The 16,425-nt window shown below is 41.3% G+C and overlaps 3 protein-coding genes across 6 annotated transcripts in view; all 3 read left to right on the top strand.

The window, feature by feature from the left end:
• Positions 1-16,425, top strand: part of LOC121946756 (homeobox protein Hox-C10a-like) — a 57,575-nt gene that overhangs the window by 22,883 nt on the left and 18,267 nt on the right. Inside the window, exon 3 of one of the 3 annotated variants that reach the window (XM_042491490.2) lies at positions 1,486-1,624. The exons of the other annotated variants lie outside the window; for them this stretch is intronic. The gene's annotated coding sequence lies outside the window, so the exon portion shown is untranslated. Of the gene's footprint in view, positions 1-1,485; positions 1,625-16,425 lie in introns of those variants that run through there. 3 annotated transcript variants of the gene reach the window in all.
• Positions 6,696-9,337, top strand: hoxc6a (homeobox C6a). 2 transcript variants are annotated; one of them, XM_042491494.2, is made up of 2 exons: positions 6,696-7,716; positions 8,174-9,337. In XM_042491494.2, exons 1-2 carry the CDS (start codon positions 7,320-7,322, stop codon positions 8,482-8,484), a joined length of 708 nt encoding a protein of 235 aa, XP_042347428.1. In that variant the 5' UTR covers positions 6,696-7,319; the 3' UTR covers positions 8,485-9,337. The 2 variants fall into 2 exon arrangements, with proteins under 2 accessions (XP_042347428.1, XP_042347429.1); XM_042491495.2 differs by having other exon boundaries at positions 6,697-7,716; positions 8,177-9,337.
• Positions 9,892-13,006, top strand: hoxc5a (homeobox C5a). Its single transcript, XM_042491496.2, has 2 exons — positions 9,892-10,756; positions 11,989-13,006. The coding sequence occupies exons 1-2, from the start codon at positions 10,279-10,281 to the stop codon at positions 12,195-12,197; spliced, it is 687 nt and encodes a 228-aa protein (XP_042347430.1). The 5' UTR covers positions 9,892-10,278; the 3' UTR covers positions 12,198-13,006.

Here is a 16,425-nt window from a genome sequence, read left to right as displayed (position 1 = left end):
CTCTATTTACGAGCGTGTCGTTTTTAGAAAAATCCGGATGTGTCCCCAAATCTCAGCTATTCTGCCACACGGATGGGCCCATTGTGTGTGTGTGTGTGTGTATGTGTGTGTGTGTGCTTTTACCACGGGGTTGACATTACCAATAAACTTTAGTGTACCTGCTGTAAACTTTATTGGCGGTGTAAAGGCACGGCTCGGATGGGTCTGCATCTTTTGTCTGTCGAGGCTCAGTGTGGAGATCACGGCCTGCAAGGACAAGATGCACCGCTCATCCAAGTATGTAACTCAAATTTATCTGATTATTTAGGTGGAAGGACTTTATTTTATTCGTTACTGACACTGCATGCTATAATTCTCTTTTTCTAAAAGGCGCGAGGCCTTGCACTGTGGGGATTTACGAGATAAAACCTGCGTGTTAGGCTCAAATTAAACGATTTCTCCTTCATTGTTCTCTTCATCTTAAATCCTTTTACTCTCCTGATTTTTAGATGTATTTCAATACAATATGTGTTGAAGGTGATGTGATTCTTTTAAAAACCAAGTGACCGCCTCTTGTTCTCCTTATTTCTGAGATGTGAAAAAAATACGTGCGTATTTTCAAATGCGTAATCTCTCCTTCTGTGTGTATGTTGAGTATGTTAATATATTGTGTTGAAAGTCTGGATTATATTGACAGTGTATGTTGTGTCCTTTGATAGCTGGTGTGTGTTTTTACACGGTGAAACTCCACCTTTCCAGCTTTTCAAGTTTAAAAAATGACGCTACCCTCCAGCCATTTAGTTAATTTGATATAATCTTCATGTTATACATGTACTAGGGGCATAGGTGATGTTTGATGAGATCATTGGATATTTGCTTTCTGTCATGTCCTCAGTCAGCCAGAGAGAAAGTGGCCTCGATGTGGAGGTATAGTTTAGCTAATTGAAGTTTAATTAGACGTCTCTCTCTCTCTCTGTGTGTGTCTGTGTGCCTCTCTCTGTCTCCTCTCCTGCCTCCCCCTTTCTCTTTCTCACTCACACACTTTTATTTCCCATTTCCCGTTGGCTTGGGTATATCATGGCATACAGCTTGTCCACCAGGGGATCTGTCATATTTTCTGACGCACGTCTAATCCGTGACATATGGGAAATTTGAGCGTCGCGCGCCACATCGTGTGGCCATTTTTAGTTTTGTGCAATCGAAAAAAAGAAAGGGGGAAAGATGGGTGCAAACATTCCTGGTTGTTAAAGGGAGAAATTTACAGCTGAGTAATAAAAGTTTACGACTGAATCCTTTCTGCGATTGGCTGCGGCGAGCCACGTGGCACACGCTCTATGAACATGAACTTTATGCTGTTGTCTATTCTCTGGTCCTTCCCTTGTATCAGCAGCAGACTAAGCTGGGGCGTAGAAACGTCTTTTTTTCTTTACTCTAATATAAAAACATTGCACAGATATTTTAACGGTGCTTCGTGTGATATTCATGCGATCTCCGACTTCCTGACAGAGGGATCTTCGGGACAGTCGCCGCCTCTACCAGCCGCTGCGTTTATCCCCCCCCCCGGAGGCAATAAAGCCGCGACTGGGAGAGGAAAAGGAGCAAGCAAGCCCTGCTAGAAAAGACTTTTGACGGCAAACAGACAGCCTGCCTCTGTGAGCTCCTTCTCGCCGGGATGTGAAGACAGGACGCGGGAGATGTGCGGTCTGTTGATATTTCCCACTCGCCATCGTGACCCCTCAGCTGCTGCGCTGGACCATAGTGAAGCTCCAAACTACGGAGAGCCTGCTAGGGTAAGATTACACATACCTCTATTACTCTCTCTCAGTGTTTTCATGTTGTGTTTGGCCATCAGCCGCTGCTTGCTGGGTTGAAATGATGAATGATGCAGAGTGTGTGAGATCATGAGAAGGTGGAGGTGTCTCTTCTGTGTAGTTGTGACCTGACCTGTAGCCTGGGAGGCTGCTGATGCCTCGAGCGACTGGCTTTGTACCTTACTGGCTGCTGTAGCACCTGCTGTGTGTGCTGATCGCTTTAGCTTACATTAGCGAGGCATTTTAGAGATCCTGTGCCAATGTGTTGTAATAAATTGCCCACTGATAGTAAACTTTGTCATCACTCACAGGCCCTGCTGACCAGGGAGTGACAAATTTCATTCACGTGCTCTAATTATTTCTTGTTTCCATACTTGTTGTCACTTGTTATATTCAGTCTGTGCCAAGGGCCTGAATAACATATGCAATTGCGCGCGCGCGCACGTGCGCACACACACACACACACACACACACACACACACACACACACACACACACACACACACACACACACACACACACACACACACACACAGAGGCTACAGTGTATACACACATTGACACACAGTTTGGATCCCGGCAGTGCCCCCTAGCGATCAGAAGTGCTGCATGTGGAAGTGGGCGGGTATTGAGGATTGTTGTTTATGGCTGCTGGTTTTCGGCGGCGGTTCACTGCGGATGTCAGCTGACCCAGCTGATACACTGCTGCCAGCGAGGAACCGCCACGAGCTGACACCGAGGAGTGTTTCTGAGTGTCTGATTTGTTGTTGTCACCTCGGAGAATGAGAGGACTGGTCTGTTTTATTGCTTTGTCCTGATGTGATAAGATGTAGTGATTTTTTTTAAATAGAAGGTGCTGTGACATAATCACCGACGACATTATAATGAGCAGCGTGAGATTTTATTCATACCATTAGCAATAATAATAATGAAATAAAAATCACCACAAATATCATCTTCATTATCATCAAAACCAACAGCAATAACAACACTTATTTTAACACCAGTGAACAAAGCGTTATGATTGAACTGTGGGTAATAAATCACACGTGATGTGGTATTTGTCATCAAATACACTTCAGTTCTTCGATTTCATTCTTTCCAACAATTTTGAAAAAAAAAAGAAAAATATACTTCCAATAATAAATCAAGATTAATTCAAAAATATTGCCAGCATTTGGAACAACACACATATGGGGCTTTAACCCATTTTAATACAAGTGTATGTGGGTGAGTGTGTGTGTTTGAAACCAAAGCAAATTTTGAAAAAACAAAACAAAAAACAAAACTCAACAAATATAAAGGATACTAAATTTCCCTTGCACCCCCTAACAGTATTGTTTACACATTGCAGTGAAGTATCCATAAATACCACCGTGTGTGTGTGTGTGTGTGTTTGTGCGCGTATGTGTGTGTGCATTTGAAGTTGAAGGCGTTTGTTTTATCAAAGCTCAGCTCGCTGCAAGACTCCCTCTGTGTTTTATTATTTTCTGCGCAGAGACAAAATATTTTTTAGTGTCATAAAGTGATTTCATGTATTTCTGTCCCCTGCTGAAGCTCAACAGACGCAACCTTACAATGTTGTAAAATACAATTATTGGCAGAGCCTCGTTCTGGAAGCCTTTAAAGTCTTATAACCTACTGTTGCACACGTTGTTTGCTTTTCCCTTATGAAACATTGCTGTTGCAATGGCTCGTGTCCTCTGCTGCCCAATACTCTGCCTGCAGAAAGAGAGAGGGAGAGGGGAGAGAAAGAAAGAAAGAAAGAAAGAAAGGGAGGGAGAAAGCGAGAGTCCATTTAAAGCATGACGTTTGGGTTGTTAGGTAAATCTTGGTTTAAAATAAGAGGGGAAAACCACAGTCTATTGTTTTGCCCTGCAGTGTTTTTAAACCCAGAGATAGGTTCGCATAAAACTCCATGAAGTCATGAATCTGTCCGCATCACCACATTTAAAACCTCACTTACAAATCCCGACAGGGCAAAAAATTTTGCCTACTAATGGTCATAATTTATGATGTGTGGATCAACATGCGCTCATTGGGCAACAGCTTCCTGAGTGCTTAACGAGCATAAAGTCGAACACTTCCGGACATTAATTGGGCTAGCCAGCGATGGTAAAGTGCTTATAGAGGGCTTTACATTGTTAGTATGTGAATTACTCCTTATTAGTAAGGTTAGAAGCGGGGGAGAGGAAAAAGCATCAGGGGCAGAGCAGACTTTGCCTCACTCGCTGTGTTTTTAATCATGGCTGATAATGTAGAAATTTTACAGGTCCCATATAGCTAATTCTGACTGATGTTGTGTTGTTGGATATTGATGTATAAGAATGCAGAAGCGGAGCTTAGAGGAGTGTGGACGCGCATGGGCCCTGTTGTGTTGCATAGGAGGACTGTTAGGCCTTTAGCAAAACGACCAATTAAAGCGTACATTTAAAAGCGACTCAGCATGATAGAAACAAACCGTATAACCCCGACAAATGTACTAATAATACAAATAATAAAACTACTACTACTACTACTAATAATAATAATAATAATAGTCTTGTTACACATGGCATCATCCTTCATTGCGCATTCACCCTAAGATGACTACAAACTACAAATCAGGTGCAGATACTATTCATTAATAAATTATTAACGCTAATTATTAATACTCATGGTTACTACTCAGTACCAGACTATTGTTAATAATTTATAATTTTCGTCTCCCGTGTTCTTTCTTTCGTTGCCGGTCGTAATATCCTTTTAAAGCTCGTGCAAAGGTGGACCAAACGGCTCCTTTCCTTCCTGCATCAAAAGCCGCGCATGTGATTTGCCTCACGGGCCGCAATAAAACACTAAAACACGAGGGAAAGAATGACCTTTCTAATTCTGCACACTGGCGCACAACCTCCGCGGCATTCCTGCCTCTCCAGTCCACACATTGGCTTTAGTGTTCAGCCTTTATTTACAACCTAAAGTTTATGGAGCGGCGTGTTTTTTGGGGGGGAGGCTGTGAATAACAATTAAGGAGAATTTCTGTTTTTCAACCCAAATATTTTTATAATTGTAGTCAAAATGTAGCTTTTTAAAGGTAATGTATTTTAAAAGGTTTTTCTTTTACAAGGAGTAAATTTTAACAACTGCTTAGTGACGACAGCAAAAAATATTATAATGAAACAAAGACTTGCACACATGCTGTTCCTGACACCGCGAGCATGACAAATCAACTGACTGCCAAACATCAAATTAATCACATCTGGGCTTTCTGTCGAGTGTTTGTATTTAACTCAAATTTCAGTTTGCAATTAAATATGTTATTATTTCTTTTTTTACTTTTTATGCAATATGTATTTTTATGTTTTGTAACTTAAATATTAAAATGCATTTGAATAAATTAGGACTCCCCAATAGTTTTAGTCTACTTAATGTTTGACCTTTCCCATAATAAACTAATTCGTTACTTAATAACGAAGTGAAGACAAAATAATCCCAGGAAAGCAATAGACGAAACATTCCAGCCTTCAACTTTTGCGCTTTATTTGCCTCAAATTTGTGCGACGCGGATGTCACATATGGCCACGAATAAGGCGATGGGAAACTTTTATTGCACCAGCTACTTCCTTCTCTTTGTTCTTGTCTCTTTTATGGGCTATTCAGGACCCCAAACAACAGACCAAACAGTGTTGCACGTTTAAGCTGCTAGTATTCACTCTATTGAAGTAATCAATGAGGTGGACCAATAGGCTGCTGCGTGTGAACAGACATTTTCAATAACTGTATTGATTATTTTATTGGTATCTATTATGGCCTGTTGCGAAAAGCCAAGATAATGTGAATTATATTGTTTCAAATGAATGTGTGCAGCTTTATATTCTCTGCTGTCTAAACGCGCCTTTTTAAACTTAAAAGCTTGTGGTATAAAAACTGCGCTCTTATCAGCTTCACAAAAAAATAATTTAATTATATTGATCACAGCAAACTGAGTGTGAGTGGAGCTTGGCTCTTTTGTAATATTATCGTGGGAATTTACGCGTTTCGAGGCAGCACATTTCGCCCTGACAGGCGCTCAAGTCTTGCTGGATTTTTGCAGAACACCTCTAAAGTAATTTCCAAACCCATCATTTGCTGCTGAGATAATTATCGGTTCCCCTTTCCCCCGTGTGTGTCAGAGGAATGTCGAAGTATGATCAGAACAGGGGGGAAAAAGACTGGAACATCTGCATAAGCATTTTAACACGTTGCAATTTACTGTAACTTTTGTGCGTAAAATAGAAAGCATTTATTATTATGAGTTAAAGAGACTGTACCTGAGAGCTGAGCTCATAGTGAGCACCGGCACTGTTGGCCTGTGGAGGATTTTGTCTGACGTGTGCTGGACAGTCGCATAACTGATTAGCTTTTGTGGCAGATATTATCTCCTTACAGACGCTGTTCTGTACTAGTCGCTCGGACCTATGCACGCTATTTCCCTGCACTTTAATGTCTCCACGTGCTGTGCTGTGCTTTCATTTGTGAGCCTGGGAGATTGCTGCTCGTGTTGCAGGGCTTTGCTGCAGAGATAGTTGTTGGTGTGCTGGGGAACGTCACTTGTTTTATTGCCCTCACAGAAGAGAGACCATAAACGCATTCTTACCACCTACACCCTCCCCCAGTTCACTGCAAAAGCATTGAAATTGCTCACATGCCAGATAATTCATACACAATGGAAACATTAACAGTATGTTGGAAACTCGTCGATATGGCTGAGATAAACAGTAAATGCCAATATTCATTTTAGTCTTCACACAAAGGCAGCGCGTCCTGCGGGATGAGACCATTTATATATTGTAGCCTCTCGCTGCAGTGGTGTTGTGAATTAAGTTTTGGATACACAAAAACACACACAATCACTCACAAAAGAATATACATCACAAGAGGGGGGGGGGGGGTTGCTTCATATTTCAGTAAACTGATGTAATAGTTGATTTGCAGAGTTGCACTCTTTAAGACACCTTTGGAGTTGAGTTCATATGTGTTTTTATGCAAATGTTCCGCCTCGCTTTGAGTGTGATCACTGTACTTGAATGACATTGCCCACATTCTGCATCACACTTCCGCCCTTAACACTACATAATCTTAAACTTCAAGTCAAAAAAGCCCCATCCAGTCCAGCTGTATAGTGTGCCACTCCAACTCTACGTTGTGTTTATCGGCATTTAGCACTAATGTTCAAGCTCTGAGCTAAAAGCTACAGTTTCTCCTCAACTCCTGCCTCTCAATTGGTGGAGAACGGTCAGCTGACGTTGTCATATTGTCTCTCACCGAGCCAAGCCTCGGCTATAACACTCGGGTTTGTGCGTCTTAACCGGAGATTGGAAATTAATAATATTGAATCCTCAAAGTAGCCCACGTCCACTTAGAGAAGCAGAAAGTCGAGGGGGAAAAAAGAAGACCTTGGAGAAAGGTGTGGTTGGTTGACACAGACGGGAAGGAGATTTACTGAGAAGGAGATTGAAAAGAGACCGATAAAGAAGTGGGGAGAGTTGGAGAGAGGGTTACAGGCAAGGTATGAATTCTTATTTCGCAAACCCGTCGCTCTCCTGCCATTTATCCGGTGGTCAAGATGTTTTGCCTAACGTACCCCTAAACTCCACCACCTATGACACAGTCAGACATTTTTCGTCGTACGGTGCTGCTGTGACCCAGAATCGGATATATGCACCTTTCTACTCTCCTCAAGATAATGTCGTTTTTGGGTCTGGCAGGGCACAGTATGAGTATGGATCAAACGTGTTTCTTCAAGACAAGGACGTGCTCCCCAGCTGCAGACAAACAAACATGGGACTCAATACACAAAGCCACATTGCTCAAGAGTACAGTTTGGATCAAGGAAGAGCAGCAGCGCAGGACCAGAAAAGCAACATCCCGATCTACCCGTGGATGCAGCGAATGAACTCACACAGCGGTGAGTTTTACTACGACAAATAAATTAAGGAAATGGGCCAGTTTTACGATATGTCTTACCAAGAGAGTAAGTTACTTTTTATGGCCCCATAAAGCATTACTGTATCCCCTCGACTTGTAGATGGGCCTTTACATGTGCAAACAAACAGCTTTCATATTAAGAAAGATATAGTAGCCATGATCAGTAGCGTGAGGCAGAGAGAATGCATTATGACGCTTTCATTATTTTAGATAATAAAGCAAAGATGCCCTTAGAGATTACATTCGTCTTTCAGTTAAAATGTGTTTATTTTTCTACGTGGATTTGAAAGCAATTATGATTCTTGCAATGAGGTAAAACTTATGCTCAAGTGCTTCAAAGTAATATTAGAGCACAGACAGAAGCATGCTTATTTTAAATGGCAAATGTGACTTCGCTTTCTGAACGATTAAACCAGTGACTTCACTTTGTATTTCAGCAGGAGTGGGCTACGGGACAGACAGACGCAGAGGACGTCAAATATACTCTCGTTACCAAACACTTGAGCTGGAGAAGGAGTTTCATTTCAACCGCTACCTGACCAGGCGCAGACGCATCGAAATCGCCAACGCGCTTTGTTTAACTGAGCGGCAGATAAAAATCTGGTTTCAGAACCGACGCATGAAATGGAAGAAAGAGAGCAACCTGACCTCCACGGTGACTGGAAGTGAACAGACAGGAGCCTCTACAGAGGAGGAGCGCAGTGGCGCAATGGAAGAAGAGAAGGATGAGGACAAGAAGAAAGAATAAAATAAAATAAGAAGGAGGGAAAAAACACCTGATGACCATTAAAACCCAACATAACTACCTAAAAAATTATATGGACTTGAGAGCGACTTCACTGCATGATGGCTACCCCGCAGCTTTTCCACTTATACCCCATATTGACCACAGGAGTGTTGAGCCTGAGAAATCCAGATTATTTCAGCCACAGTATGGCCCCCTGTGACATTTGGATTTTTTAATTTTTTTTTTTTTATTTTATTGCAATGTCACACTTGTATTGTGAAAATAAAAAGAAGTATTCAGTTTATTTCCCATGCCAGTAAAAATCTATGTATTTATCCCCCCCAAAACACCCCATCCATCACTGTGAACCCTTTGATCACCTCAAAAAAATACAGTGTTGGTTAACTCAGTGTTGTACATGCACATTCCACGGAAGGAAAGGACCGAGTGGACACTTTAGTTGATCCCAGTATAATCCAGTATACTTGAATCGTCCGTAAAAAAAGTGTCCTGCATTAACATGAAAAGTTGCACGGACATAGACTACAATCCACACGCGCACACACACACACACACACACACACACACACACACACACACACACACGCACGCACACACACACACTGAAATGCCTGTATATAATCAACAGTATACTATGTAAATCCTGTGAGGACTTATGTGCATTTAGCCGCTTTGATAGACGCTGCATAACATAAAAATTGCGCTTAGCCCCCCTTTTTTATTTTCATCATTTGACACAATAGGCTTTCCTTGTGAAATAGATTTGTACACTAGTAATTCTTCACTTTTGTTTGGAAGTTACATGTTTTGTCATAATTGTGTATCATGGAATAAAATATTTGTAAAAATTTCACCCTTTCGTCTTGTGTTTTTTTGGGACTTTTTGCACTTACTGAGTCAAATGATCGCATAAAGAAATATTTCATGAAATATGCATTAAAATGACTGGGAAGGCTTTTTAGTACATTTTAATACTATCATGACCTTTTATGGCGAAGAGAAGCTGGCTATCAAGTAAGCCAGTAAAGTGATTTTTAATCAATTTTTGGCCTCTTAAATATCAATATTCAACTTTCTGATAGGTATGATATGAGCACGGGAATGAGCTATTGTCCAATATGCGGTAAAACATTATAACATTCCCGTAGCTTTAGATGTTAGGCTACTTTAACACAACTTCTGGCGACGTTCAAGTTTTACGTCCATGTGCGTATTTTAACCGAGTGGGCACTTTAAATCCTCCTAATTATTATTATTGTTATTGTTATTATTATTGTTATTATTATAATGATATTAAATTCAATTATGACTGTATTGGTGTGTTAGTGGACCCGCAGTGTGTCTGACAGACAGCTCTGGCCGGTCCTGACCGTCCTGCTCCATACCAGACACCAGATGACGCTCTTGTCTTACTGTCCTGCCCTTTTTTGCGCTAAAGATCCCTGCCTGGTCCTCAACAACCAACAGCTCAAAGTTTACCGGACACGTTTCTCCTATTCATCAATATCCCCATTGAGTATCAAAGCCAATTTATGACTGGCCAACATGTGCACGTGATCCCATACAAATACCCCATATTTGGGCAGCGCACGTCGGATCAAGAATTAAAAAAAAGATACCAAAGCCTACTCCACCTATAAATCCTGGATTATTTTTTTAGGGCAGACAGCTCTGAATTTTCCAAAAGCGGCTCCAAAGAAAAGCAATGATCAACAAAAACAAGGAAATAACCGCAACATACATGCCGCAGCACTCTCGACTTTAAAAGTATCGGTGATAGTTTGGGGGGAAAAAATGAGCTCTTATGTTGACAGCTGCAATCTCAGGCAAACAAGCGAGACAACTTCTCCTAACACTATGTTTAGTTTCGATCTTTCTGGGCGCACGTCCAGCCGTTATGAGGGTGTTAATGTGAACGGGATATTCACTTGTCCCGTCCCCACGACCTCTCTTGAACGGCAGGAGATGAAAACTAGCCTGCGTGGCAACACGGATACTCCTCTCCCGTCAGGACCACAGATAACCATGGTCTCCAGTAGCTCGTCCGTGGGCGCAAGCGGGCTCAACTACGGCAGCAGCGCGCTGCTGGGACGAGGGGCGGACAGAGACCCGGAGAGGAGCGCAAAATCCGGCGGCAACAAGAGCCAGGAGAGCGACAGAAACGCGGAGAGCACGCAAACGGTGAAACGACACACAAATGTGAACCAGCGTCAGGACAGTGAGCAGCGACCACAGATTTATCCATGGATGACAAAACTGCACATGAGCCACGGTAAAGTTTGCCTGTTTTTCCTAAAGTGCGACTAAAGATGCTTTCCCTTATTCACTCTTTACGCTGCAACACTTCTTTTCGCCCGTTCCAGTTTCCCTCTTGAGTTTTATAGGCCAAACGCAGGAAATAATAAAAACTCGCGGTCATAAATTTTATGACAAAGGCATCCATTGCTCGTAAACCTGCTCTGTTACGGTGAAGAGGTGATCTGTGGGGTGATTTATGGTGGTATAATTGGATAAGAGAACAAAACTGTGATAAAACTATGAAATAATATTCACAATTTTCAACTCCAAGTATTAGTTCTTTTGCCTTGCTTCGTTTATAGTCTTAGTTAATGTTTTAAATGGTCAGACTCACTGTGTGTGTGTGTGTGTGTGTGTGTGTGTGTGTGTGTGTGAGAAGCTTTAGCCTTAAATTGAACTCTGGGAAACACCAATGCCCTGACCCAATCATGAACTTTTCACCTCTAAAAGATTTGAATAGGCGTGCTTCTTCTGCATGCCCTGAAACCATTGCTTCAACTATTTAGGCTGCAGATGGACAGTGTGCAAATTTGGTGCATTAAAAGAGAAAGACTTGTGTTTAGTGTTGCTCCATATGCAAACACCCAGGAGCACACAGCAGGGACGTTAAAAATATTCAAGTTTAATAGCAGCATAAGGCCTGTTGCTTTACTTAGCACGCCTTTGCATGAGTGTAGAAATGCATATCTGGAAAACATCAGTTTCCATTTTCTAATCCCTCTTCTTTAGATTTTACACATCTGTTTTTCCTCCCACGATGTTATACTCCCCTAACCCTGAGCAGCGGTGTTAGGCCGAGGCCAGTGTTTACAGGGAGGCCAACACATTATTAGTTATCCGGTTTTACATATTGCAATAAGATAAGATTTCTTTAGCAATAGTATTTGTGCATTTTACGTTTATATGCGAAAGAAAGAGTGCCCTCCTCCCTTTAAAATTGAGTATATTTATTGGATCTAGTTAACCATCCTTATCAGCCTGACATCATTTTTTATTACAAAAATCCACAGTAAGTAATATCAGGTTAAATAAAGACATTTGATCTTTTACATGAAGGTGAAAGGGGACATAAATTAATAGATGTGTGCTTGTAATGCTTATTTTTTATGACTATACAGTCTTTTTTTCTAATTGTAATAATAGCTTATTATTATTATATTTATTTATAATGCTTCTGAAAGCTAACTGATTTTAATACCACTTCAGAATCGGAGGGTAAGCGGTCCAGGACCAGTTACACCCGCTACCAGACTCTGGAGCTGGAGAAAGAGTTTCACTTCAACCGGTACCTGAGCCGCCGCAGGCGCGTAGAGATCGCCCACACCCTGTGTCTAAACGAGAGGCAGATCAAAATCTGGTTCCAGAACAGACGAATGAAGTGGAAGAAGGACTCAAAGATCAAAGTGAAGGAATAAGAAGTGCACCAGAGAGCGGGGTGCATGCAGCACGTTTTCACTGCACAGTGCTGGAGTGCCGCCTGACCTCCGGATGAACTGCTCGGAGCAATGACATCATGACACCGCTCTGTGTGCTTCATCACCAATTATGTGTCACTCGCTGCAGTTTGGGACCTAATGTATTGAATATCACTCACTTTGATCAATCGGTTTACATTTCTAAATTAATTTGCTGCCCATGCGATGATAACCTCACTTTGCTGCACGAAGGGGACAAGAGGTTGAGGGGAGCTGCAGGGTCCTTCACGCTGCAAGGCTTTTTTGGGGGTCTGCAGTGCACTGAAAGGCTGCACAATGCTAGTAATAATAATCTATGTTTTTAATTAGGATAAGAGTAGTGGGGGCTGGGTGAGAGCCTGCATCATTTCATCATCATGTGATAAAACTTAACTAATCAAAATAAAGAATATTTCTGGCGAAGCAACAGTGCCATAGTTTTCCAAAATTAAAAAAGCAAACAAACACACTTTTCCTCCTCTTTCCTCTTTCTTTTTTAAAATCTCTCTAACATGTTGCTGTGGTTGAGTGTGTGATGTGTTCAGTGAGCTAATATCTCTGTGAGTGGGGTTTCTGTGAAGGCATCTTGTCTGTCATATCCTTGTGAATCTGCATCATGATGTATAATTCAGCGACTGTATGTGATAATATTGTGATGTGCAATGAAGCCTCTCGCCCTCTGTAAGTTTTACACGGCACATAGAATAATAGAATAATATAGGTGGCTTGATTGTCGATTGTAACCAATAAAGTCTCATAATTAAAAGTAAGGATTTTTTCCAATGGTCAGTATCCACATTTCTGTCATTATTTTCTAGAAGTTGGTTGCGTAATCACTTTTATGCCACTTTTATGAATTAAATAGCTGCAGAAATTGTACGTTGATAAAAGAAAAATACAGATTTTCTTTTTATTTTATCCTACTGACCACGTTTTGGGTTTTTTTTAGGCTGGCCCGGAATCCCCAGAATTTCATTGACTGACAAACGCGCTCTGAAGTTTAAGGCCCTCATAAAACTTTATTGCCCCTTTTTCCAGCACTCCACCACAGGGAGACTCCCGTTTCCTGTTTTGTCAGGGAAGGAAGGGACACTAGCCTGTGATAACACTCGCCCACAACACAACATGGATGCAAAACTTTGGTTTCCTGTGGCCGCAGACTGACGCGCCATCACTGCTGAGGCCATATGGCGACTTTATGATATCGCCCTGCCCTTTAATCCTGGCATCATTACACTGTAGTTAAAACAACACCAGCACACAGGACATAAAATCACACCAGCAGCCTGGCGTGTGTGTCGTTTGTAGAAGTTTGACGCAGCATATAGCCCAAGGTTAGAATGTAATTTCTCTACAGCACTACTTAAAGAAAATAAAAATCAACTCACCTCTTAAACTAATAGCTTCCTATTCAACTTCCTTGACGGTTTTGAGAACCGGTCAGCACAGCGTCCACTTTCTCTGCGCTCTGTTAGGCCTAACCTATACGTGGACAATGTATTGAATCCCTTTTTGAATGTCTTTCTTTTAGGGTATTTTAAAGTTTACAAGGTTACATATGCCAATTGCCCCAAGCAGGGCCTGTGAATGGTGCATAGGAAGCACGTGGTGTCATTTAAGTGGGTTTTATGGCCTGGAAGAGCTGACAAACCTTCGATATATACACATCATATATAATCTTAACTGTCCGGAATCGCAGCTGCTGGCTTCCCCTTATCTGAGGAAGAAAGGGCTTTGTGGCAGTGAGGATGCAGTGCCTTTCTCCGGACCGTGTAGTGCGGAGGACTGAGAGCTGCTGCAGTAAGTTGATTTTAACTTTGCCTTTGCAGGCCTGCGAGCGTGCGGTTATTTCACCGTGAGAAAAATACTGCTTATGTTTTATGTCAGCGTGACTTTGAATGCATGGTTGATAATTTCATTAACTTAAAAAAATAACGATTTTTTTGGGCGCTTTTGCTTTTCATGATAATAGAATGGCGTTTTTAAAATAGTCGAGAAAATCCTATTTTTTAGGTGTTTTAAAGGGGGGTTGGCGCTGCATATTTAGCCCGAAAAAACGGATAGACAGATACGCCGCCCATTGTTATTGGTTTGTCATTAGGAGTTTTTTTTCCGCAGCAGTCTTTTTATTTGTATCAGATTATAATCGCAGGAATTTAAATGCAAGATGTGTCGGTTTTAATGCCTGTCAGCCGATTTGAGACCCAGTGGCAGTCCGTTTCATTCAACAGTTTGTTTTGCATGTTAATGCTGTCAGTAAGAGAATAGAAAAATATTTGAGAGGTGACTGTGGAGAAAATGAAAAGTCAGTTATCCAAAATCATCTGGCGTCCAGCTTCACCATCCACCCCACCCTCTCTCTCTCTGTCTCTCTGCCTGTCTGTCTGTCTGTCTCTCTCTCTAACATACACACTGACCCTCTCTTCTACCTGTCTGCGGTCTCTTTTTACTTCCTAGTAAAGTCTTAGTTTGCATGGCTGCAGATTGAGTAAAACAATGTGTTGAGAATAAAATGTGACTTTTGTTCAGTGTGATGCTAAAATGTTGTCTTAGTTGAAATACTGCACCATAAAAGCTATAAAACACAAAACCTGATGATTAAAATGCTTCATCTCACCGTGTCACCTTCACATGATGTTAGTGTTTGTCCTCCTGAGCTCCTGTTGTTTTAGGGTCATGTCTGGGCCAACAGACAGGTTTGATTCAAAGGCACTTTGCAGTATAATTATGGGGTCCAAAGCCTGAGAAGAAAAAGAGGCAGTGTGTGTGTGTGTGTGTGTGTGTGTGTGTGTGTGTGTGTGTGTGTGTGTGTGTGTAGTGTGTGGAGTGTGTGTAGTGTGTGAGAGAGATACTGTTGCATGCTTTACAAAAAGCACCTGCACGATAGAAAAATATTTGTTTTTGTCCTCACTGCAGGGGCAGATGTTACTGCATTGATAAGTTTGGAGACTGATGAGGCGAAGTGATCTTTTAAGCTCGATAATTTTCTGTTGCACTATAGGGCACATCATTTAATTGGCCATGTGTCTTAGAAAGCAGTTCAGCCTAGAAATACTGGTCTTTTCTTAGTGAATGAGTGGAATTGCAAATGGCTCATTTTGATATTAAATCTTGTTTGTGTGAGTACAGCTCAGGTGATGGAGCAAGTTAAAACAGGGGTGTACATGTTGCAGCATCAGAGTTAGTTAGTTAGTTAGGGGTTTACAGCCTTCAGATCACAAAAACTATGTGCACCTTTATCTATGTCACGCTGTATGATGACGGACAGTCTTTTCTGTGTTGTTTTCAACTTTAAAAAAATCAGGATCACTTTTTCAGTCTGTGCAGATTTTGTTTTCAGGTGTGCAGGATGATCAATGATACACTTCCAATAGGGGGCACTGTGTAACACGCTGCTGTGTGGGTGATACACTGTGGGGGCAATGTGTCCACGTATTGGCACTGATTATTGCTCCTTTCATGCCCAAATGTTGTTTTATTTCACTCTGTTTTTTTGACATTAGGGTTGTCATATTTATTATTATCAGAGGGAGAAAAGATATCATTGCAATCTCCCAAACTAAAATAAAAAAAAAAAATCAAAAATCCACAATATGCAGTTGTTTTCCTTCAAAAACAACCAATTACATATTTTTTTCTTGTTTAATAAATTAATAACATATTTACTGTGTGATCTAACATCTTCACAGAGGCTGCAGCGCCCTTCATATAATCGAAATGATTTTATTCTCACGACTTTTCATTCATTGCATCTTGAGAGGAAGTTTGCATCAAGACTGTTGTTGCAGAAATTAGAAACTCCAGCTCAAATCAATCTGATATCACTTCAGTAAAAGTGAAACAGTCTAAATATCCGTTTTCACTGCCACGTCCTGTTGTATTCCTTTCTTTGACCTGTGGAGCTGACACTGTCATCATTCAATCCACGGAGGTCATTTCCGGGTGAGCACAGACTTCCCTTTGTCTGAGCCCAAATAAGAACCATAAAGTCCCATTACATCGTTCTCGAGCACGGCCAGAATTTATTTACAATGTGAAGACAAAGTCGTGATTTTTTATTATTGACTGTTCGCCATAATTCAGCCGCGTTGAAGTCCAGGGATTTCTATTCATAGAGCATTTGCCCAAGGAAATACCAAAATGCTTGTAAATTTACTTTTACTGTCTGAAAATGACCCGTCCTAAATTT

The sequence above is a fragment of the Plectropomus leopardus genome, chromosome 9, assembly GCF_026936395.1.
Source record: "Plectropomus leopardus strain MGB_pleo_1.0 chromosome 9, ASM2693639v1, whole genome shotgun sequence".
In the NCBI taxonomy this organism is placed as follows: domain Eukaryota; kingdom Metazoa; phylum Chordata; class Actinopteri; order Perciformes; family Serranidae; genus Plectropomus; species Plectropomus leopardus.
This window is presented reverse-complemented; position numbering and strand designations above follow the sequence as displayed.